This window comes from Empidonax traillii, unplaced genomic scaffold (assembly GCF_003031625.1).
Source record: "Empidonax traillii isolate 1590-97213 ecotype Southwest subspecies unplaced genomic scaffold, ASM303162v1 scaffold324:size701061, whole genome shotgun sequence".
In the NCBI taxonomy this organism is placed as follows: domain Eukaryota; kingdom Metazoa; phylum Chordata; class Aves; order Passeriformes; family Tyrannidae; genus Empidonax; species Empidonax traillii.
The window spans coordinates 531,538-556,401 of record NW_020955517.1 but is presented as its reverse complement, the minus strand read 5'-3'; the positions used below and the strand labels follow the sequence as shown (position 1 = coordinate 556,401).

The 24,864-nt window shown below is 40.1% G+C and overlaps 1 protein-coding gene across 11 annotated transcripts in view; it reads left to right on the top strand.

Annotated features, from left to right (window-relative positions):
• HIVEP1 (human immunodeficiency virus type I enhancer binding protein 1) overlaps positions 1 to 24,864 on the top strand; it is a 127,186-nt gene that overhangs the window by 43,680 nt on the left and 58,642 nt on the right. For 4 of the 11 annotated variants that reach the window (XM_027891656.1, XM_027891654.1, XM_027891653.1 and 1 more), the window contains exons 1-2: positions 195 to 612; positions 8,985 to 9,068. The exons of 4 other annotated variants lie outside the window; for them this stretch is intronic. In XM_027891656.1, coding sequence (XP_027747457.1) covers positions 573 to 612; positions 8,985 to 9,068 — 124 coding nt within the window. In that variant the 5' untranslated portion in view covers positions 195 to 572. Of the gene's footprint in view, positions 1 to 6; positions 127 to 194; positions 613 to 8,984; positions 9,069 to 24,864 lie in introns of those variants that run through there. 3 more of the 11 variants (XM_027891645.1, XM_027891647.1, XM_027891648.1) reach the window with 3 other exon arrangements.

Below are 24,864 nucleotides of genomic sequence, written 5' to 3'. Positions count from 1 at the left end.
CTGCCGTTGCCATGGAGAGATAGCGGGGGAGGATTCCTGGGATCCGTAAGCCCGCGGGGAGGGGGAGAGATTACGTCTTAACCCGGCACTCCGCTGCGCCTAACGTGATGTGTCAGGGTCGCCCAGGTGTCCCGGGGGAAGGGGGGGGGGGCTGACCCGGCGGGCGGCCCCGCACTGTTGTAGGCATCGTTTTAAATAAAATAAAGCTGGGGAGGGAGTCGGGGGTGGCTCACCGTGTAAGAGGATTAGATGCGTTCGCATGGGGGCTAGGATGAGGAAGATACCGCAAGGCTTGAGGGAAGTGGGTTTGAGGTATTGGCCTCGATGGAAATGGGGGGCATCCGTGTTTATGAACATTACTAGCGCCTGCCGAGAACTGCCTGGCAGGTGGTAGAAGGGGATCCTTTTTACCTTCATCTGCATATTTTATTATCACAGTTAGTTGTCAGTGTTTTATTTGTAAGCTGTGCACAATAAGCACATCCTGAGAATCTCTAAGCAGCGAGTCCGAATATCAGCCCTATGCTGATATCGAGCCTAGATCAAATCACTGACAGATGTCTCTTACATGAATGGAAGGAATGACAGAAGAAGGCATCACTGTCTGCTTGGGTAAGTTTTCTTTCCGTTATCTTTAATTATTATTAGTGTTTTACACTGTCTCTTCCTTAGTGTCAGAATGGGAGCAGTCAACACTGGTGGGGTCTTCTTGTGCTTTTGATCTTCTTGCTACTCTTTGCCTGCTGGAATTCCCGGAAGCAGATGAGAATTTATTGAGCCCTGTCACTGTGCTCTCTTGTCACTGCAAGGATGTCATCAGTGCAGGCAAAAACTTTAGAAATTCTGATGTTTAAGTTTGGAAAAGATGATGTCTGGTCTAGAAGAGAGTAGGAAAAATACTGGGCTGCAAGTTACTGTGTTGTAAACGTGTTTCTTAAGAGAACAAACCCTACCTGGGTTAATAATAATATCCTTTGCCAGAAAACAGATGTGTGTGAGGAAAAAATCTTAAGTGAATTTAACATTCTTAAACAGTTTTATAGCAGTGGGATAAGAAATGTGTTAGGATGTAAGAGAGTACACTACTGGGAAATGAGCTTGCATTACACCCACAGAGCATTTACTGTACATTAGTTATAACCCTGTTGTTTTTGTTGCCTGCAATTAATTGAGTAATTTCTTCCATGACTGAAACTGCAGGTTAAGCATGTTTGCTTTGAAAGCCAGTCTTCTGAATCGAGACGGCTTTTGCACTTACCATATTAACAAGCTCTCGCAAAGTACATTTTGTGCACTACATGTTATGAATTCCTGAAAAGTATTGGTGGGGGTTAATACACTGTTACATAAACAGCTAGTAAAAGCTTTTGATTGTACTGGAATTGCTCTAAAATAGTTATTACCTTCAAGGCTATAATAACGTTTTGCAAATATTGTTTGTATGAAAAAGACAGAAATGGACTGTAAGAACTTTAAAGCGTTGAAGTGAGGACATTGGTATATACATAGGCAAAGCTGTAGTGTAGGTTTACCAGTGGGTTTTACAGCTGTGACAAGACCTGTATTTCCCAATTGTACTTGGAACCCAAAAAATTCACAACCAAACCAGTTTCCCAAAACAATCCCAGAAGAGGGTTGTTGCTTTAGTTAGCCAATCTTACCTGCTACCTTATGTGCATGCATGCTGATATTCTAAAAATGCAGAAGTCAGAGCTGGCATCGCATGGAGGTGAACAGCACTGAACCGTGGGAGCACAGGGGCAGCGCAGGGAGCCAGGAGCTGGGATTTATTGTGGCAAGGTTATGCAGCAGTTCAGCTCACTCCAGGCGGTGCAGGAAGGAGCTGAGAACCAGTTTCTGAGCACCCGGGTCCCCCGGCTGGGAAGCAGGGGTGCCTGGAGGGCAGCAGATATGCCTGCAGCCATTTCTGGTGGCTTCTGGTTTTGAAACTTCCCATGGGGAATTTGCTAGATACTTTTGTTGTTTGGAGTGTTTATTTAGCAAAGCAGGCCTGGTACCTGTTGAAGCAGCCTGCAGAACTGTCAGTGTTGTCTTTTAGTATGAAAAATTGTTGTTTGCTCAGAGAACTGGAAGTCTTTGGATATGAGAACTTTGCTTATTTTTAGACATCCTTGGTTGCCCCTGGACTAACTTACAGCTGTTCTTTTCAGGAACTGGAAATATTGCTTCTGCTATATTTCTAGAAGTAAAGAGTACAGTGAGGGTTTTTTTCTGTGTAATTCAGCTGGTTTTGCATGTGATTGTTCATATCGACAGCTCCTTTCCAAGAGATGAAGTAACTTATGTTTTGGTTGTTTCAGCTACAGGGATTTGTGTCTTGTTTATTTTAAAATGCAGTATTGTTCTGCATCACCAGCAGTTATTTATTTAGGCTTCTAAGAGAGACACATGACTTGGCACTAGCTTTTCTTTTCCTCCCATCTCCCCTGACCCCAAAGTAGTTCAGCCTGAAACTTGAAAATTAATTACAGTTACCTTGGCAAAATTATAAACAAATGAAGATGGATGAAGCTGGACCTTAAAATTATTTTGGCTGGGCATATGCAGTTGAAAGCATTAATTGCTTTTTTCACAGCTACCTTTGACAGTGTAGGGTTTCAGTAAATGCTTCCTTCTTGAAGGAAGTGAGACATGCCATGTCATCTGCTTCACTTCTGGAGCCTTTCTGAAGTTCCCTGGATTTATGAGTCATCTTAATCGGTGTTGTGCAGAACTGCCTTTCAGATATTTTCACTTCCCTGACATGGAACTAGTGTCAGTTTATTTCTGTATCTTTATTTCGGTATATGGATGCTTGTCATAGGGAATTACGTATTTGGGCACCTTTTAAAAGTGGCAGACCTTTACTGCAGTCAATACAATTATAATGGAATTAATGACATTTTAAATTAAGAAGAATTTTTGCTCCTTTGTCTGTTATGTACTATGATTTGATTATAAACCCCAGCAGTGCTGATGGCCCTGGAGTTGATAGATGACAGCACATGGTGCATTACTGAAGTATCAGCTGTTAAATGTTGCTTCATCCAGTCCTGTTTGTATTGTGAAAAGACATTGAGAAGGTGCCTATAACTCAACCATGGAGTTTATTTAGAGGGAGACTCTAGAAGAACCCCCAAGCACAAAAGTTTCCACTAATATATTTGGAAGTCTTTTTGTGATAATAAGCCTAACAGTGCAAGTTCATGTAGCGTATTTTACCAAAAGTGATGCTAAACCTTTGCAAGTTGCCTTTCATATAGAAAGTGGGTAGTACAGGATGATGAGGGAGCAGGGATAAGGCTTTTGGATCTTATCGAAGATCATTCTGCTGGCCCAGCCAGAGGTGAAATGTCAGGTGGGAGGTGGAGATGGTTTTAAAGACCCACATGGGTTTCTTTTGACGTGGTCTAAGTGTCCATTTGAGACACTGTACATGTGTACCATACTTTCAGTCTTTTCTGTTGGGGTTTGTATGCTATGGTCATAAACCAGTTCATGCTGAGCACAGGAAGATTTTATTCTGGTTGAACACCAGTGCTTTATTGTATGTCTTTATCATCATGGGTTTATTACTTAATAATAAGTTTTATCTTTAAAGATCATTTTCTGAAAGATTGAAATGAGTGTTACCTCACCTAGGAGTTATGAGTGTGATTGTTGGGAGCAGCTGGAAGTTGAGTTAGATGAATGCTGTTTTAATTGGCAGGAGTTCTACCTTCAGTTTCTGTGGGAAAATTAATTAGTTAAAACTCATCACCAATGTAATTAGAAAATTCTCGACTATATTATGAAGATTCTTGGTTTTAAAATTAATTGCTACAAGTTGGAAGAAGAGGCTACTTTCTAACTACTCTTATTTTGCATTGGCCATAAAATAATTGGCTTACATTGTATTTCAGAGACACATACAGAAGTCAGATGTGTTTCTGCAGAAGGGTTTTAGCTGTAGCTTTGTGTGGGCCCACTCTGAAATAATCCCATAGGGTCTGATTTTCAGAAAGCCGCTTGCTGAAAACCAGGCTGGTTAAAGAGAGAGCTGTGGTTGGGTGCTTTGACTCATTGGCTATTTTTGAAGTCTTCAGTCTCACTGTTTAATACTACCTGTCAGAATGTGTAAGGACAAGAGGGATTTGTGGCCACCCTTGGCTGCAATAGCAGTATGCAATGAGGCACTGACACAGGTTGCCCAGAGAAGCTGTGGATGTCCCATCCCTGGACGTGTTGAAGGACAGGTTGGATGGGACTTTGAGCACCCTGGTCTAGTGGAAGTTGTCCCAGTCTATGGCAGGGGGGTTGGAACTAAATGATCTTTAGGGTCCCTTCCAACCCAGACCATCCCACGATTCCATGAAATAGCAGCAAATCAAACTGCCTTTACATTTTTGTGTCACTTCAACAGGCACCAGTAAATGAAAAGATACGCTCAGGAGGGCATCTAAGGGGCTAATTCTAGAGTATGTTGTGTGTAAGTAGTTGGCAATAACATAACCATGTATCTCTGTAAGACTTCATATGTGCAGCCACAGCGTTCCTTAGAAATATAATTATCTTTCCAATAAAAGATATTATTCCCTCTGGTGTCATCTTGTCACGCTCCATCCTTGGAGCATGGAAATGTTTTGTGGTCTGGAGCTATAAGGCACAAAGAAAGATTGTGGTGGATGCCAATATTAAACTCACATATCCCATGACAAGTTCCTTAACCCTGAGACCAGACTTCCCCCTGGTAAGTAATTCCCTGTGTTGTTTCACCCTCACCTCTCCGTCATCATCCCTCATATTCTCTGCCTCCCCATCACTGAGCCATGTGGTCAAAACCAAGAATCCCCTTCCCTTTTCCCGCTTGCCATAGAAGAGGAAATTTTGTGCAGCTGGTAGGCGTCTTGCTGCCTGCTTTTTTTATTACTCTGGATAATTTCCAAGGCAGTCAGTCCTCACTTTCATCTACGCCCTGGGATTCCACAGGTGCGACAGAGAAGTGAACCTTTGTGTGAGATTTGGCTGGTTTGCAGAGGTGCTTGCCACAGGGGAATGGAAGTCATAACAAGGGAGTTCCCACGGATAGGTGGATGTTGTGGGGTTGTGCCAGGAAGTTTTGGTTTCCTAAGAAAATTGAAAGATGAAATTCTGGCTCTCTTGAAGTCCTTCACAGCTTTATAGTCAGCCTGAGCATGGTCTGAATGCTTTTTACTGCTCTTAAGGTATTTAAATTCAGAGTTTGGTCTCTTTTTCTGAAGTCCTCTGTTGGAAATGTTTTGGTGGGACAGTCAAATATTCACCTGAGTTTGGGGCTTGGGGCTGGGGAAGGCGTATCAGCTTCACCTAATTTATTCCCTATGAGATATTCACCATTGTAGGGGACACATGGAAAAGGAAAAGACCAGCATTTTGAGATCCATAATTGTTTGTAGCTTTACAATGGCTACAGTGTTGTTAGTGCAAAAAGCAAAACATATCCCTATTGAAATGACTTAAAACAGGAGTATTTACAGAATGAGTCCCCAGAATGAGGTAGTAAATTTTGTTCATAGGTTGGAATAAACAGTAGATACTAAATCCACACTTAAAAATGTGTGCCAAACCATTCCTTGTGGGTATGTCAGATGACCTTCAGATTTGCACTCTACTCAAACATCTGCAATTAAAGCTCATTGAAATTAGATTCATAGGTCATTGTTGACATTATTTTTAGAAGTGTGACTTTGTTTTCTTTATAACTTGTATTTAATGGGGAAAAACAACAAAAGCTAAAATGTCAGAAAATTCAAAACTTGTCACATTCCTGAAATTTTTCTGAAATTAAAATATACATAAAATCCAAGTTTCATTTTTATAAATTTTAAAGACTTTGTATTGAATTCAGCTTTTCAAGTTCTGCATGGCTTCTAGTTTAAATTAATAAAAAACTTGAAAGAAAGATTTGGATAAATGTTTTTTGGTTGTTTGTTGGAGTTGTTTATTTTTTAGGAAAATATGAAACTGACCATTCTAGAAAATACTTTGTAATGTAAAACTTGCTGGATTTCTGGCAGAAAAGTTTTCTTCAGCACATTCCCTCTGACAACATCTTTTAATCCTCAAGGGAGCCTACAGTTTTTCTGGGGAAGATTTGTGTCAGCCCAACATAGGCCACTTCAAGCTATAGAAAATAAGTCAAACTACTACAGCTAAATAATGATAGCTGTGTCCTTAGGTAATATCAGAATGGGGGAAATGACCATTGCATTTAGAATTTCCAAACACTGGAATGTCCTAATGAGAGTCTCATTATTGACTGGTCTTAGGAAGTCTCCATTGCATTTCCCAGCCATGGTGTGTTTCAAGTTATTTTGCTCTGGTTTTATGGATATGTATTACTTGTTTTGAGGATAAATGTGAGGATAATGTGCCATATAATGCGTTTTAATCTCCAAATGACATTTAATGACAACCTGTTTTCTTAAAACCTGGTTTTCATAAGGGGAATTTTACAGGATAGCATATGGATTGGTATGCTTGATCTGCTTCTTGTTACACAGGATTTGCAGTATAATACTTAAAGCCCCTTTGATAATACAGTACAGAGATTTTTACTGGCCTGTACAAGGTATTTCCAAAATATGTTTGCTAGTGCAGTTTACTGAAGCCTTCAGGTTTTCCTTGGCCTTATGCCTTGAGGAAGCTTTACTATTGCACTGTTTGTTTTCAACTTTTACTTCTTAAATATAAATTAGACGTGGTATAGGGCAAAAATTTGTAAATTAATATGGCCAACCATCTCAAATCTGAGCTAGAATAGAAATATTACAAATAAAAGTTTGGGTTGCTCTGGCTAATTCTTGTTGAATTGTATGAGATGGGATGTATCATTTCCTGCTGTGTATCTTCAGCAATCAGCAGTGTAACAACTGGCTGATTGGTTATTTACTTTTTATTTTCTCTCCCATAGATCTCATGTCAACAGCATTCAAGCAGAGTGTAGAATGGTTATTTTCACTGTATCTTTGTTGGTTGCATAGATCAAAATGCAAACAGTTTTACAGAGGTTGCATTTTCATATCCTGGCAACTTCTTATTTGTCCTTGTTCCTATTAAAATGTTTAATTTCCCTCAGACAGCTTAACCTTTGTCTTCCACTTGAAATAATTACAAGGGCAAATATTTTTCAACATCTTTTCAACTTGATGTCAATATCTTGGAGGTGTCTGCAGCTGAGGTGGTGGCCAGTGGTGGAAATGCCCCTCTCTGCCTCCATCTCTGCAGCAGTCCTGGTGGTGATGTGCAGCTGTCAGGGTATCACCACCAGCCTCAAGGGCCGCCAAGAGAGCTTGGCTTACCCACCCACCCTTCCAAAGCCCTCGATGGCTGGGGAAGGACATGGGGAAGAGCAGGTTGCAGGTCGATTACGTTTTGCATCTTCCTTTCTCCTGGCATAACGCTTCATTGTTCCACATTTCTCAGCTGTATTCAGGTGTAACATAGCAACAAATCAAGGAGATTCTACAGTACCTCCAAACCCGCTATAGTTGTGAAGTTCCTCTATTTTGCTTTGTATTAAATGATTAAAAACGGTGTTTTGGGTGAAAGAATGAATGATACCTGAACAGACACAGTGACTTGGTCAGGATGTTTAGGACCTTGAGCAGAGGTATGGATTTTGGGAACCTGTAATGCTTTTGAAATAGAATCAGTATTTTTTAAGAGTGTATATATAAGTTAAACTTTTTGGGAGGAGGGTACTAACTGTTGTTGTTTTTTTTTTCTTTGCTTTTATGTGTGTCTAGCACACTGCTCATTAAATAGGGTCCTAATGCCTCACTGGCAGACAGTAATATGAGCTCCAGTGATTTCTCCTTGTCTCCTTCAGACCTGTGTGATTAAAAACCTACCTATGTGATTAAAATCCTGCATCAGCATCAAAGTGATTTGGATTCCTTCATGCTTTTAGCTACCAAGGTTGCCAGTTTAAAAGACTCATTCCTACTTACACATGATCAGAGATCTCTGCACTCTGCCTGGCACAGACCTACCGATGATGGATGTGACTGGTACCTACACAGAATGTGTGCCCAAAGGGAAGCTTTCCATGGTTTTTGAATGGCCTTTAGCTGAAGACATCTTCAGGAGGGAGAAGGTATTTTAAGGAAACTAGCAGGTACAAATCCTTATAATAAGGCTCTTGTGGTCTGTGCATGTGCTGCCTGACAAACCTGCACTTGATTTCGCTGGTCACCTTTCAAATGCGGGGTTAGATTTCCTAGATGTTACTTCAGGTAAGCAATTGCAGTTATCCCCCCACACAAAGTCTCTTTGCCTTTTCATGGGCAAATACTCTCTTGATTGTTCATATCCTGCTCCTTGCTGCCGTCTTTCTCTTGCAAAATGAGTTGAAGTGTTTAGAACACGGTCACATATTGCGTGCTGCTTTGAAATGGCAGAAAAGGCATTTGTTCCTGGTGGTGGGGCTTGCTGGCGTAGGTAGCTGTCTTCTGTGGCTTTGGGAGGAACTTCAGCAGATACTTGATGACCTTCTGTAGGAGGAAAAAGGTGCACAGGTGAAAATGGAGGAGGTTCTTGTGAATGCCGAGGTCTCTTGCAAGTCTGGATATCAGCCTACGTTCCAGTATATAGGGAGAGAGTTGCACTAACATGAAATTAATGTCTCCTTTATTTGGAAACTGAAGGTCTCGGTGCACCACATTCAGAGTGCTTCTGTGGCTTCACTTCCAGACTTAAGTCTGAATAAACAAAAATGTTCCAGCTGGAAAGGAACTGATTTTTCTTAAAAAAAAAAAAAAAAAAAAAAAGCCTTGGAGTGCCTTGGGTGTGTTGGGTAATTGTGTACTCAAGAAACACACTTACATAAGCGAAGACACTCCTGTAACCCTCGCCTGCCAGGAAGGCAGGCACTGCAGAAAATCTTCCTCGTCTCAGAGGAACTCCAGTAGGTGCAAAAGCAGGGAAGAACCTTTATTCTCTGTGCTGTATTTACTCACAAAGAGAAGTTATCTTTGGCATGGCTGCTTGGCACCAGAGGATCCCGGGGTTTTATCCTGTGGAGCTGCTTTTTCTTGTTGGTGTTACGGGTAAGTTTCCTTTTCTAATGTGGGAGAGGTGGGTATTTTCCATAGTTCATCACAAGGCTTCACCACTGCTGGTTGAAACAGCCCAGCAAAACACCTTCTGGAGGCAGGATAGGAGTCAGAAACAAATGTGGAGGGAGGTAGAGTCAGCATGCAGCAGAGCAGGGTGTGTTGGATATTGATCTGGGTTTCCTAGTTCAGTAAGAAAGACCCACACAGATTGTGAGGGACTTTTTACAAGGGCATGTAGTGATAGGACAGGGGATAATGGCTTTAAACTGAAAGAGGGTGGGTGTAGATTAGATATAAGGAAGAAATTTACTGTGAGGGTGGTGAGACGTGGGAACAGCTTGCCCCGAGAGGTGGTAGATGACCCATCCCAGGGAACAACCAAGGTCAGGTTGGACAGGGCTCTGAGCAAGCTGATCTAGTTGAAGATGTCCCTGCTCTTGGCAGGGAATTGGACTAGATGACCTTTGAAGGTCCCTTCCAACCCAAACTATTATGATTTCAAATCCTAAACAGGGGCAACACAGTGGACAGTGATGTCCAGATCTACCTCTCATGCTTAACAATGTGCATTTAGGGAAGCTCTAAAAGAAGGACACTTTCTGGGCAAAACTGGGCTATACTGTACTTTCTAAGTAAGCGCATTTTCCATTAATATCGTTTATAAAGTGTACAAACGAGCCTTACTGTTTGCTTACATTACTTATGGTACAAATGTCAAATCTAAATGCATGTGAAACTTTATTTCATGTGTTTATTTCAAATGTAATTGGATTTTACTGTGAAAACATTTCATGAGTTAAGTTTGAGATGTGTGACAGAACAGCAAAGATATTTAATACTTTGCTTAATTTAGAAAAATGACCTTTCAGAGAAAAAAAAATGTGCTTGTCAAAAATATACTGATGAATTAATTTCTTGTGATGCCAGTGTGATAGTTGACTTTTGAGAGCAACCTTATAGATAATGAGTTTTATTTTTATCTTAGATCTGTCTGATTGTAGTGCTTCTCGCAAATCAAGTCACTTTACTGACTTTTAAAGCTATAAATAAATAGCAAAATTTGGAAGCTAAAAAAAAAAAAAAAACACAACCAAAAAAACCAACCCCAAAAAACCCTAGCAAAATCAAACCAAATCAGAACAACGCAGATCTGACTGACCACCACCCACTCCCCATCCCTACACCACCCTAGCAATACTATCTAGAAATACCATAATTTCATTCAGTTTTTAAATGTCCCTAATAGAAATGTGATAGCAATGGTGTCTTGCATTAGAAAAAACTAGATTTGTTTCCACAGACTAAGTTAATGACTTTTAATTTGTAAAAATCTGCAAGGAATTTGAAAGCCACTGTAGTACTTCTTGTAGGTTTCTGACTGCTTAAATTGATTTATGTTTAGAACCTAATCTTGCTCACTTTGACAAAGCTGGCAACTTCAGTGGGTTTATTTGTGCAGATAGAGTGGGAAAGATTCAGCTTTTGATATAAATACTTTAGCTTTCTGGTTTCTGAGAACTGTTTTGTTACGGTTAATTATGCATCCTTAAGAATGTGTACATTCATACACATATGTAGAGGGAGAGATGGCAGCTTAGTTTGCAAACTATTGAGCTTCGTTTTTCCTGTCAGTGTTTTTAATTTTAGTTTGAGTCAAAGCAATTTCCAAATTGTTATGATAGACTCAGATCACAAGAGTTAAAAGTCAGGTCACATATATTGGCACATGTAGCATCATATACTGTATGTAGGTGCCTATTGCTGTAACATCACCATGTTTCAATATACTACTTAAAAACTTTTTGCTAGCTTGGTTCAAAGTGGTGGTTGAGGTTCATTTGGGCAGGGACAGATGTCAAAACAGAAGGTTTGTTTTCTTGTAGGCCATCAGCATAGCTGTTGGGACTTAGGGCGGGTGGAAGGGAGAGTGAGGAAGGTGACTTAGCATGGATGGGCTTGGGAACAGGTTTGTGGAAGCCAAAAAATTGCAAACCAAAAATTCCTTTCTGGGCTTGAATTAAATTGAGATGGTTTTAAATAAAGTGGTGCCAACTTCAAACAGCTTACTAGTTTAAAAGTTGGTGTTGTTTAAAAGAAATACTGAAGGGTCAGTGGTCAGGCATGCTTCTGACTATAACTGAAGTGCCTGTATCAGCAAACGAGAAGCAGTCTAAGGTTGTGATTTGGGTGAAATGCAACAGGAAAGCTAAAATGCATAGTAAAACCACATGGTGTTAGCTTCATCATTAAATTTTAACAGTATTTTAATTTTCTTGTGTTAAAAATGTCATCTTAGTTATTTGGGCTGAGTATCACATTTGCTGCAAATACGGTTAGCTGAAAGCTGCTGTTGAAAGTAGCAAAGCCCCTTTTGCTGTTTGATCACTGTGGTTTTGGTGGAGTCTGTGAGCAGCGAGTCACTGTCGTGTTTTGCTGGTTACAGTCAGGTCACTCTGAGCTAGGCTTGGCTGAGCATTTTTGGTAATATTGCAAATAAACTCCAGCTTCACAGCGGCAAACTTACTATAATTCTGTGGTGATCTCCTTTTGGGTGGTAAGTTTCTTAGAATAGCTTTAGTTATTGTTGGAACAGTGGCAAGTTTGAAGGGTATTGCATGCATGTAATGGTATTTCATCTCAACCAAAACAAAGGATGTCAGTTTCTAAAGCAACCAGAATTATTTTTAACTCTTTCCTTATTTCTTTAAAAAAACTCAGAGTTATTCATCAGGATCCAATCTTGAAGTGGCCCCTGCAATGTGTTTCCGAGGGAGAATAACAAGTGGTTCAGTGGGCAATTTTGCAAGAACCATCCGTGGACCACGGTGTTTTGTTTTGTGGGTGTTTTTCAACCTTTAAAGCAGTGCAATTAGCAGCTGGGTGGTATTCTGAAAATCATATCTGATCTCCCTCCAGAATGTTATCTGTTTGCTCTTACCAGGATGTATTCTTCCTAATAAAGTGTGTGCTGAGATTCCCCAGTATGCAGCTTCAGTGCTTCATGACAGAAGCTCAAGAGCTCCTTTCTCACTGTGTTTAAAAGTGTTTTTCCAACAGAATAGATCAATGAATTCATTTGCAGTAGGAAAGCTAAATCTTAAACACGTATATTTTAAATATCTGCCTGAAAGCAGGGAGGAAATGAGAGCTGAGATAAATTGGTAACACCGAATTGTTGAGACGTTCAGCTCCTAAGACCTACAACATGATATTTGAAGTAAGTGTTAGGAAGTTCCAGTTGGGTGTTTTTTTCCCAGTAATGCTCAGATTGACCTTCCCTATAACATTTATTGTTTAATATACCCTTATTATGTCAAATATTCCTCACCTCTCTGTAAATTAAACTGCTGTAAACTTTTACTCTCCTCATTGTGAATCATCTGCAGGCTCCTAAGTATTTGTATTGCTCTTTGAACTTCTTCTGTCTCTGAACTAGTTGTATTATTATTGTCTATACTTTTCCTGAGGCAGCCCAATATTTTATCTGCAAATACTGTCGCCTCCCACAAGGAATTAAAAAAATACATCAGCAAAGTGCCCAGGAATAAACTTTGTGTGCTTTGTGGTTGTTCTCAGAGAGTCATCAAGACCTGCAGGTCAGCTCCTCAGTGCCATAAACCAAAACATCATAAATTCCATGTTATGAGTAGTTTAAACAGATACAGGGGTTTGACCTATTTCCTTCTTTCTGTATTTCAGTGCTTTGATTATGGCTTTTTGCCTTAGCATTCTTGTAGCACAGCATTCCAGGTACAAACACTTTTCCATAGGCTGCTAATGTCTTGGTTGGGTTGCATTGCTTCAGCTGTCTTACGAGGAGGCAACTCCTAAGGTGCCGTATGATAGACTGTAGTTCAACTGGGAATTAAGCTAAGAAATTAAACTATTTGCATGCTCAGACTAAATGCTGATAATATTTTTAGAACAGTATCTGTTTTTCCTGATTTCAATCCCAACTTTTCCAGGTTTTTTTCATGAGCACCACTGGGTTTGTACCTGATTTTGTGCTAAATTTGGAGTAACAATTTCCAAATGTTTTGTTTACTCTAGCACATGAGGTAATAAAATTACAGCCACTAAAATCTTCAAGATTATCGACTACGAGTGCAAAAGTGTAAATTTTATCCAGTAGATAATGGGTAATTAAGGTCAGATTCTGTTACTGAATCCTGTCTTGAGTTGTTAATGAATACTGGTTGAATATTCAATTTGAACAAAACTTAATTTCTGGAAGTTCTTAAAAATAAAACTGTCACAGTTTAATGTGGTTGGAAGTAATTACTGAATTGGTTAAATGAAAACAAAGGTATTTAAACACCTAAACCATAAACTTCACATGAATGGTGGAGGTGTAAGGTGTGTTGTTGACTTTTGGATGTGATTGGTTGTTTTTATTCTCTAGGGTTTTTTCTTTGAAAGTATTATATACTTAAAATTTATTCTACAGAATGAAACCAAAAGCCAAATACCTGACAATCTATAAGAAATTGGTTAATCTTGCATCAAAATTAACCTGAGATTATTTAGTTTGTAATTATGAATTGTAGCTACAGAAGATGAGAAGCTGTACAGAAAGACTGCCAAAGACCTGAAAGCATCAGGTCATCTGCTGTAAGAGTTAATTCATTTTAATTAAATTTAGTCACTGATAAAATATTGTCCAATGTTTTGTTAAAAGGGAAAAGAAATAGGAAATCACGTGTTTAGTATTTTCCCACTTGCTGTGATTTCTCCTAAGTAGATTCCTCAAAGTATGAACTGATCTATCGTTTTCTGAGGACACAGGAAACAAAACAAATCATTTTAGTGCATCACTTCTACAGTGTAGACACTGTTTATTGGCCTTGTATTGTACTTCATAATTATCTTCTTTTTTTTTCCACTCTAGTATCTTTTATCCTGCCTTTGTTCTCCTGTCTTCTTTCCTTTTCCTTCATCCTTTTCCACACGGAGCAAACTATTTGCCTCTACTTTTAAGAACAACAAAGAAAGAGAGAAAAATACTCTCAGCTCTGTGCACATCCTGAGGTCTCCCCCAGGTTGGAGCCTCCAGAAGACTTTGACCTACTCCAGTTTACATGGGGAATAACAGATATGTGCATTTGGTGGATGCTCAACACACACAGCCTTAAATATCAGCACCAGGCGAATCTGGTGGCAGGAGATGGGAGGAGGATGGTCTTGCTGATGTGATTCTTGGCATAGGAGGGATTGGTGAGAGAGGAAACTGGAGAGAAGTTGAGGAGCACCAAGCCCAGCCTCGCTCCTGGCTTTTCTGCACTGGAAAATCCAGTCATTCCAGCAGTTTTGTGTGATGGTCTGTAAAAATGAACAAAGTGAATAGAAGATAAAAGTGGAGAAGAGTAAGTCTTAGGGAAGCCACACTTGTTCTTTGGCAGGCAATCACTGATTTGTTGGTTTGGTTGAAACATTCCTGGTGTTTAGCGGGGCTCTTACAAGCATTAGTGAGAAGTTGGCCAAACCTTTTCCTTCAACATAACTCCAGGTGCCTAAGTCAGAGAGGCTCAGTGTTTTGCTGGTCACCATGAACCTCCTCACAGAAGAGAAATCAAAGAGCAAGACAGATCATTTAGTTGGCCTTGTTCTCTCTTCTCCTTCCCTCCTTTGTGCATGTGAAGTTTCCAATGTTATTTTTCTTCTTATTAACCATGCACAGTTTTTGCCTCAGTTACCCTTGCTGGGCCAGGAAATTTGGAAACTTCCAGCAGGAATTTATTTTAGCTGAGCTGTTTAAAAAAAAAAAAAAAAAAGAGAAAAAAATACTTCAGTAAATAGGTAAGACATTTAAAACTGAAATAAACAGGGTATATATGGGGGTGGGGAGGGAGGTGGAAATGCCCTTTAAAATCTGATTCTTACATCATTAATTTTAGTGCTATCAAGGAAATGTCTGAACAAACCTATTAAAAACAAACCCAAAAAGCAGTTTCAGAACATTATACTGGGTTTGTATTTTCATTGTTTTAGTCAAATAGCACATTCTAGTAATTTCTTCTCCTACCCACCATATTTTCCAGAAGTCATTGTTCCAACAAAACAAATTAAAAAAAATATCTTACTGTAAATTACTGAATAAAGTTGCATGTAAGTCTTTCTACTCTGTTGTGGCACGAGGTTGATGTGTGTGAAATCTTTTTGTTTAAGGCCAAAAAAAACATTATTTGTTTGAAGACTTGCAGTCCCTAGATGCTCACTTCGACACATTGCTGTTGGAATGAGCTCCCTCCAGACTGAATTATTCAGTTCCAAACACAGGATGAGATGGTGTGTGCGGCAGCTTGCTGTGGCTTTCTCCTCCATGTTCCTCGCCACCCCCTCATCTTCCATCAGACAGCACAAAATTGAGCACGAATTCTAAATAAAAGAGGAAAAAACACTCGGGTGATGTTCAGATTGCAAAGTGCCATCATTTTGTAGGTGTATAAGAAGCAGCTCATTAATTACCTTCCTAAGCTTGCAAGTACAAAAAGAAAATTTCACCATTGAGCCTAGAAAAACAGGGGAAAGGGGCTAGGTACTGAACTGGTTTAGTTTTTACTTGCTGTTTGGGTTTTTTTTAAGAATTCATATTATCTTGCTGTTCCATAGCAATAGGAACTGTACTTCTTGTAGGATGAAGTGAATGTGAGATTTTTTGCTTTTTTTCAAAATAGTTTATAGCATATGAATAATATACTTAACTATCTGCATACTACTATATTTGCTTCCTATTCTTTATTTACTAAACAAAACCCTCTCAGCTTCTCATACTAATTAGCTTTTTTCTGTATAAAAATCAAAGAGCTAAATTTGCAGTGTCAACTTTCCGGAAAATTTTTTTTCAAGAGCTGATCCAGGGGTATCTTGGAGATAATAAAAAAAGATACCAGTAAGATACTTCAGCCTATTTTCTTTTATTTGCTGGGGAGGAATTTATTGTATTTCTTGGAGAGGAGGGGGGAGAGCATTTCAGAGGTTTTTCCTTCAGATTTGATGCTGATTAACATCCAGGGCAAATATTTTAAGAACCCTCACCACTCCCCAAATTTTGGTTAGGACTCTACTTTAAAATCATCATTAAAGATTTCACTGTTCTACTTTCACAGTTTTCTCTATAAATTCAGTTCTTTGTCTCTGCTTCCTTTTAGTGGATTTGTATGATCTGAGCAATTTTGACTTTTTGCAGTGGTGAGGAATAAGGACTTTGCTGGCCTTACAGGTGAGCCAGGGTGGGCAGCATGCCTGCAGGTGGGACCAGGAGCAGGGAGCCTGCAGCAGCGCTGCTCCTAGGGCCAGCCTCCCTTTCTGGCTTCCAGGACCAGCCGGAGCAGGCATGGAGGAGGAGAGAGACGAGAGCCAACTGTGGTGGAGACAGATTTTAACCAGTGTCTTGGGACTAGCAGAATCCTGCTCCAAGCAGAAATCTTCTAGGAGAAAAGAAGCAGAGAGGGGGCTTGAAAATGGCTCATGTAGTTTGCAGGGTAGCTAGGTGGGTGCTTAAAGCCAAGCGCAGCCTTAGCAGGCTGATGTGTGGTTGTGACTAGAAATTATCCCTTCATAATAATGTGAACTATCCTTTCGGTACCAAACATCTCCCTGACATGCCTGATTTCCTGCCAGCATGCGTCCTGGTTGGCCCCCTCCTTCCCCAAGTCATACCTTCTGGAATGTCTGGGAAAGTCTGTATGATGTAGGGTAATTGTCCTACAACTTCCTTGCTCTGCGTAGGGTCTGCCTGTAACTAGGGCATGATCAGTTTCTGGAGAGATGGTTTATCCCGGCTTCCGCTGTCTTTGACAGGAATGGCACATAGGCTGGAGAACACCGAAGTGCTCAGTGGTGCAAGAACTCGAGACCTAGTTTTTGACTCAGGTCTTGAAGGAGGATGGGAGAAGGTAAAGGAGAACAGTAAAATAAATCGCTGAAGTCACTGAAATGAGGTATTCGCTTAATACGTATATTTTCCATCCGCAGTTTGTGTTTGCCCTGAGAAAGAACATGAACTGCCTAGGGCTGTTTTGTTTGTAAGCCTCTTAGAGTGGCTAAGCCCCTATTCATGGCTGCAGCATGCCATTAACAAGAAAAATATCATATCTTTGTGACTTGCTTAAGTTTTATGTTTCAGGTATACCTAGTTGTACATCAGCTTGTACTGACTAGTGTTTCAAAGGCATTTTTCGTTTTGTCAATCCAGTTTCTGTTGATGTTTTTCACTTTAAAGCTGCAGCTAGTAACATTTCATTCAGCATGGAAAAAAAGTCAGGGCAAAAATAGAAAATTACTATGGAAAAGTAAGCTTGCAAAGTCCATAGAGCAAGGTTTAGCATAACAAGTTAGTAGTGGACTTTTAGGTTTTTGGTTCTTTAGCGCTAAGACCCACTGATGCCATTATGACAGTCAGACTTCATTCACACAGCATGTAATGCTTAAAACTTATTAAGTTCTTAGAAAAACAAGTGAGCAAAAAATGAGATACCTTAGTTAAATTGATGAAAATTTTTTACTTTGTATTTAATGTTTAGTTATAGTTAAGAGGAATTTTGAATTTGAAGGTGTGATTTTGCAGCCCTGTTCAAAGGGGATTTACCGAGTAGCGTGAAATGGCAGCTGCCCTTCAGGCTGGAAGAAGCTCTAAGCAGTGTGTTAAAGTCAGTCCAATTATAAGGATGCTACATGAAGATGCTCCAGCACTGGCAGGAGCTGGTGAGGAAGGGAGTGGGCAGGGTGCTTGGAGGTGATGACCCAAAGGCACTTTGATCTGTGTGGTGTAGGGATGATGTTGTTTGGACAGGCTGGATTTTAAAGACAGGTTGGGAGTAAGGACAAGGTTTAAAAGAAGACAGACTATCAAGTCAACTCTCCCAACATACCCCAGGAGAAAAATCTCTTGTGTGTAAATTTATTGAGAAGCTGATATTTACACATTTTGCAGTCGATACCTGCTCCTTAGCAGACAAACACTGCCTGCTGTTTTACAGTTAATAGAAATGTGCCTCTGTTGATTCCCGTTTGCTTGAGTGATCTGCAAAAAGAGCAGGCATAGTGAATGGCAGTGTTGCCGATTTGATGGAGTTATCCAGGGAGGTGAAGCTGAAGATGCAAATGAAAATGCAAAGGATTTCAAAATGACATTAGGTTGCTGTGCAACCGTATTGCAAAATGACAAGTGAAATTCAGTGCAGATAAATGCAAAGTGATGTCCACAGGAAAAATATTCAAACTTCAAATTGAGTTGCATGTTAACACTCGGGCATGAGATCTGGGGGTCATATATTTGTGTGGAGAAGTCAACCATGTAGTCACTAGCTGTCAAAAAACAAATAAAACATTAGGAATGTTGATGGCAGTAGTACAGAAAAATGCATCTGCTAGAGTAGCATCTGTGGTGTGCCTTCATCTTGAACAGTGGGATCGATTCTGATGCCTTCCTCCTAATTGCTTTTCCCTTCTACATTCCCATCTCCAAAGATGATAAAATAGCACTGCAAAAGCCGCAGAGGTTATAAGTCTATTGAACAGCTTTTGTGTAAAGAATGATTTAAGTAGATGACGCCCTGCAGTTTGAAGAAGAGAGACGTGAAAAGCTGACATGGATTCAAAGCACACTTGGAGAAACTAATGTAGGAATAATCTGTGGGACCCATGAAGTTCAAGTACAGCTCCTGGGGCTCACTTCAGAGCAGCACGGCTTCAGAATCCAGGACTTGCTTTTCCCTTGACTTCTGCTATTGGCTGCTGCTGGAGCCAAAATGTTGGGCTGGACTTTTGGCTTGACTTGTAGGCTTTCGATTTGTTTCATTTTTTATTAGTCGTCAATAATTTTCTTTTTCCTTAGCCAGCAGTACTATTTATTGTCCATCTTAATATCAGGTAATTAAAAGAACTTCAGTATTCAAAGTCCTATTAAAGATCTAATAATTTAAACCATTTCTATCAAGATTTTGGGATCTCAGCAAAGAGATAATTTTTGAGGTATATGCTAAGCTTAAGAAAATTAATCTGTGCTTAAACAGGGTTGTTGATGCTGTAGGTTCCTAGTGCTGAATGTATCTACTTACCTTATGTCCACCTTGTCAACTTGGTGCTGTTTGAGGAAATCCAGAAATAGAAGAAGAAATTACATAGAAGTCTGACCCCTCGAAGAACTTGCAGAAGGCCTTTATGCTGTTGTCTCAGGTGATGAAACACTAACTCTCAGTGTTGTTCTACCGGTTGAACCAGTTTTGTGCCTTTTTGTCTTGGGAAAACCCTCCCTTCAGCAGCTTTGCAGTTGAGAAAAAATGCTTTTGGAGTACCAGAAAGATGGATGGAAACATTTTTCCCAGTTTGGCCAGGAAGTGGCTGGCTCCACTGTTTGGTTTAGGTTCTGCATTTGAAAAAATAGAGAATTTAAATAAATATTTTGGGCTCCATGTACTGTTTTGACATATGTTTCCAGTGAGTGGAAACGTTGTTGGTTTGTTCTTTGTTTGGTTGGTTGGTTTTTTTAATGGTTGCAGGTATTTCACTAGCATTTATTTAATCTCTGTGTCAGACTTAAAAAAAAAAATCAGTGAAAACCACACCTTTTTCCAGTTTGTAGGCAACAGATCATAGACCGGTAAACCTGCTGGGGGAGGAAACCTGTCTCAGTGCAGAAGGTATGACGCTGCTCATAGCAGCAGCTTGGAGAAGGTGGTGAACTAGAGCTTTAATATTTTAACTTCTAGCACCTATGTTGAGTTAGGAATAGGAAAAAAAAAAAAAAACAGAAAGCTAAAATTAAGCCTGGAACAGAGAATACCCTAGAGGCTGTTAAATAATTATTACGCAGATTTTAGTGATAATAATCACCCTGTCCTAAGTAGGCAGCTGGAATGTGGCAGTGGGGCAGAACAATGCTCCAGCATCAGCATAGCGGTGGGTAATTATTGTGCTAGATGGCTAGATGGATAATTCCATGCAAATGGAATGCAATCAGTACCTGTGTTTGTAATTCGGGTACCGGAGGGAGACAATGTGTAAATGAATTATCTCTGGCGACTCAGCTGGTGCCCTCAGAAGCACACACAGGATGCTGGATCACCTGGCTTTGTGGGGCAGGTGAAAAAGGAGCTGGCCGTGGAAAGTGCTTCCCTTGCACTGTAAAGCATGAGAAGGTTCCAGGCAGGAGGTATTTCTGAAGATACTTCACCTACACTTCTGAAATTTTTATGCTTATCAGCTACTGTGCCTGTCCCCACAGGTGCCTTGCTTGTTTGTTATATCCTTCTGTAAGGCAACAGCCATCCAGAAAGCTTCTTCCCCCCACCTTCCCCCGACCCCTGCTGTGCTCAGTGTTTAATGAGTTTTAAAGCCTCATAGTAAAAATTCAAATCATGTAAACAAACAAACAAGAAAAAGCTTGAAAGCTCCCCAGTCAGAAATTACTGACACAGAGACAGAGTTTGGGTTCAGATGTAAAGTGCTTATGTAATTTATGCACATACACCTTGTCAACCTCATTAGGAGCCCTTACCATGCTTGAGTGGTATATGTGATGGCAAGGATGAAGCCATTATATATTTAATTTATATACAGCCTTTCCATTGACTGTTTTTATTGTATATACAGTACAGCAGATCATTGCTGATACAAATTTAAACTGGAGATTATAGATGGTATTTTTGCAACCCTCTTTTTTTCTTAAAATGGAGAGTAATAAGAGGAGGAATTTTATCTTCTGTTTTCAACGGGGTTATGTAAAGTGTCTGTCATGGGTTCTTCATTTTTAAATGCAAATAATTATATATGGCAGGGAGTATGATGAGCATTCAAAGTTGACATTAAAATGAAAATGCATCAATTTTTTCTGAAAAACTCATCAAACAAGTCATTAGGCAAGGTTATAATGACTAGTAGAACATTTTAAGATGTTAAAAATTTCATTTTAGATGTTTTAAAAGGTTGATAGCTTTTAATATGACAACTGCTCCTGCATCACCCTGCTAGTTGCTAAGAATTTTGAATTTATATAATTTTAATAGGTCTTTTTACCCCTCTCTCTTTCAGCTGTGCAAACAATCTTCAAACCCAGTAGCATCTAACAAACTTGAGATTTAATCTCTTTCATTTGCATTTTTGGTAGGCTGGAGACATCCACGCTGCCAGTGATCAGGCTCAGCATTTGGCCATAATTAAGCCATAATGCTGTGGTTCTCTAGGCCCCAAACTGGAAAGGAAAAACTACCAAATAAACCATAGGCCAAAAAACGTCAAACTCCCACACTATAAAATTACAAAGAAGATGAAGGGTCTGTCTTTCCTTATCTATCTCTTTCAATCTTAAGTGTTCCTCATTAAATTGGAAAAGGAAAATGTATAGGGACAGAAAAGTGGTTTCTAATGAAAACTAGATTTAAATCTGAGTGAGAACAGTGCCTCATCCGATGCGTTTTGTGAAATGCCTTCTTGCTGCTGTTTGCCAGCTTTGTAGGTGTTCATAGACAGCAGTGGGAACTTGGGGCCATCGAAAGCATCCTCAGATCCACCAGCCCTTGCACCTCCTGGCTGCAGGGTCCCCACCTTCAGCAGCGAGGGACAGTGCTGCCATCCATCCCCAGGGTGCAGTTGGGACGCTGGCTGTGCTGCCTGGGTTTCAGGCTTGGAGGTTGTCCCGCTGTGCGGGGCCGCCTGCATGCAGGGGCCTGCCGAGCCTCTGCTCCTACCGAGAAACAGGCAAGAGGCAGCATCCCACCTACCGCCCCACCAGCTACACCGCCCCTCAATTAACCTAATGGGTGCCTTGTACAGACAAGACTCCCAGGTTTTGGTGGGTTTTTTTTTTTTTTTTTTTTTTTAAACTTTCTTGTTTTTCTTAATTAGCTGGTTTAAGGAAGTTTTGGGATTCATCTCAGTTAACTAAAATACGCTAGGGCTACGGCGTTCTTGTTTTAGCAAGTTGCAAAGAGCCTTTCCTCCTCCTAGCAAAAGGGAAAAGACAAGCGCCACAGCCCCCTTGCTGCGGGGCGTGGGCGCTTCTGCATCCCCTCCAGTCCCAGGTGGGTACCCCCCAGCTGCAGGCAGGGTGCCTTGGGGATTAAACACTGCCTCGGAAACCTGCCATCTGGGAAACGCTCCAAGCTTGCATCACCTTCATACATCATTCATGGGCTTCACAGGGCTGCCCTTCCTTCCTGCCCTGCCTCTGCCTGCACTGCATGGGAACTGGTGCCTGTTGCATGGATCTTCCCTCTGGGGGAGGTGTGAAATGTCAAATCTGAGCACCTGGAGGTGTTCTAGGCCAGGTTGGTTGGGGCTTTGAGCAACCTGGTCTAGTGGAAGGTGTCCTTGCCCGTAGCTGGGGTGGTTAGAACTATATGGTCTTGTAAGGTCCCTTCCAACCCAAGGCATTCTATGATTTTATGGGCCACTCTGCACCACCTGTCTGATGCTCAGGTTATTTATTTTATTATTTGTTTGTTTAATTTATTTAATATTAAGTGTTTTCAGGCACACTTCTCATCAGATGAAATATGAAGCACTTTACTGACACTTTAGCCTGGCAGATTTCAGGGTCTTGGCCTCTTTTCACTTGCTCTGTGAATTTAAGCAGCGATGGAAAATGCAGTGTTTTGAACTTTCATCAGTGTTTTTCTCAGTGCACACCCCTCTCTCCCCCCAGTAAAAACCCGCTGGCAATTGTTTTCAGTAGCACTGCCCAGTGCATGCAGACTGATTACATTAATGCACTTCATCTGAAGAATATTTCGTCACTTTCGTTTTCTTTTCTGCTCCTGATCTAGATGATCAATGCAAGAAAAAATAATTAAAGGGATATCTTTCTTTGTCTTCATCTAAAAACCATGCAAAAGTGTTTTCAAAATTACTTTTCAAATGTCTTCTAATGCAGTAAGATAAGAGAAAGTGTGATTTTTGAGAAAGCAAGAAGAAAAACTGTTGCCATCTGAAACTGTTTTGCAAAGGAGGTATTTTTACGATGACTCAGGCCTAAGGCCTGAGAATTGTTCTAGTCTCTAACTGAAGGGAAAAAATATGCTGACGTTTTCCTCCCAGCTGTTTTGGTTAAGTATTTGAACATACAACCCTAGCCTTTCGGGCAAGATATAAGCTTGTATGTTTTAAGTTTTGATGAAGTAGCCCGTTCTCAGTGTCCAGTATGGTTTAAATCTGCTAATTTTCCAGTTAACCATAAACAGAGTATGTGTGATTTAAAAAAAAAAACTCAAAAAACAAAACAAAACAAACAAACAAACCACACCAAAAAACAAACACCAAAAAACCCACAAACGCTGAAGGCCAGAGCCCCCTTTATTGTTTTAGAGCACTAGTTGTAGGTCTTTAACAAGGTGTGAAAAAAATCCCCTTTTTACACTGATACAGACACATATAAATATGTGCAATGAAAAATACTCGTGTTTGGGCGGTTGGCAAAAGCTTACTGAACTATTCTCACCCACCACTCCCATGCAAGCTTTCCTGGTGGCTTATAAGTAGGTTTTCCTCAGTGACTGCTTCTTCATTCCTTGCTATGTTGTCACTGTATGGGGAGACTTGTTCAGCAGGACCAAATCATCTCATGACCCTGGCGTGGGGACTGATAAAAAACCCAAAACAAAACCCACAACTGGACAATTTATTTTGCTCCATCTTAAATTTTTGTCAGAAGTTACTGGTTTCATATTTTGCAAACCTCACACTTTTCAGTATTTCTGCTTTCCTGGCTGAAATTCCTAACCTTTATTTTCTTTCCTGAACTCACCATATAAATAAGGCCTTTAAAATCTTTTTAAAAATTCTTAATGCATTTCTAATGCACATGGACATGTTAAGTTGGTATACATTGATATGATATATTAAAAAAAACACTCTATAGCCTATATTTTATATGTGAATTAGTTAAAATCTGTGAGGTTATATCTTTCAGTGAAGACCAAAACCAGAGAATGTAAAGCTGTTGAAAGGTCTGGTTTATTTTTTTGTTTAAAAACCCACCACAGCACCATCATATCTAACTCAGATTGTTGGTATCTATTTAATGATCTATCACAGTAGGAGGTGTGTAAAACAAGACACATATTTTACTGCGTGCCAGTCTCCTTCCTTGCACTCCTAAAAAGCACAGTTGCATTATATATTTAAAACCTCAAGGAATTTGATGATATTTCCACACAGCAGATACCTGCTGGGAGAGCTGTGTCAGAGAACGACATGAAAAGGTTTAATGCTGCAGCAAGAGAAACCATTGCACACATGTTGTTCATTTTCTTTTACACATTTTCTTTTGCATGCAGGTATGTGTGTGTGTGTATATATTACATATATACAAATACAACATGATGTTACATGTGACTTACATTTTTGTGGCATGCACCTGCCTGGAATAACCGCAAGAGCTGGCTTGTTACACTGCTGTCATGTGGAATCTCCTTTCTATACAGTGATGCATATGATGATTTCCTCTTTCATTGTGGCTCCACTTTTCCCCTCTACTAAGCACTTGGTGAGAAGTGACCCATCTTAAATGAGAGTTTGTCTGTCACTGTCATTTGCTTCTAGATGTGTGCTGCTCCAGAAGGCTGTCTGCTGAAGGTGGGGGACGTTAGGACTGCTCTTACAGTAAAGTGGTCAAGATATGTACTATTCTGGCATTTGTAGGAGATAAAGAGGGTGCCATACCTACTGTACATTAGAAATTTCCATTAGTTAAGCTGCTTTCTCTTATCCTAATAGAAGTAAGTAATGTTCCGGTGATAAAGAAATGCTACCTTTGTAAAATTTAGAGGTTAGACAGTATCACAGGTTTAAT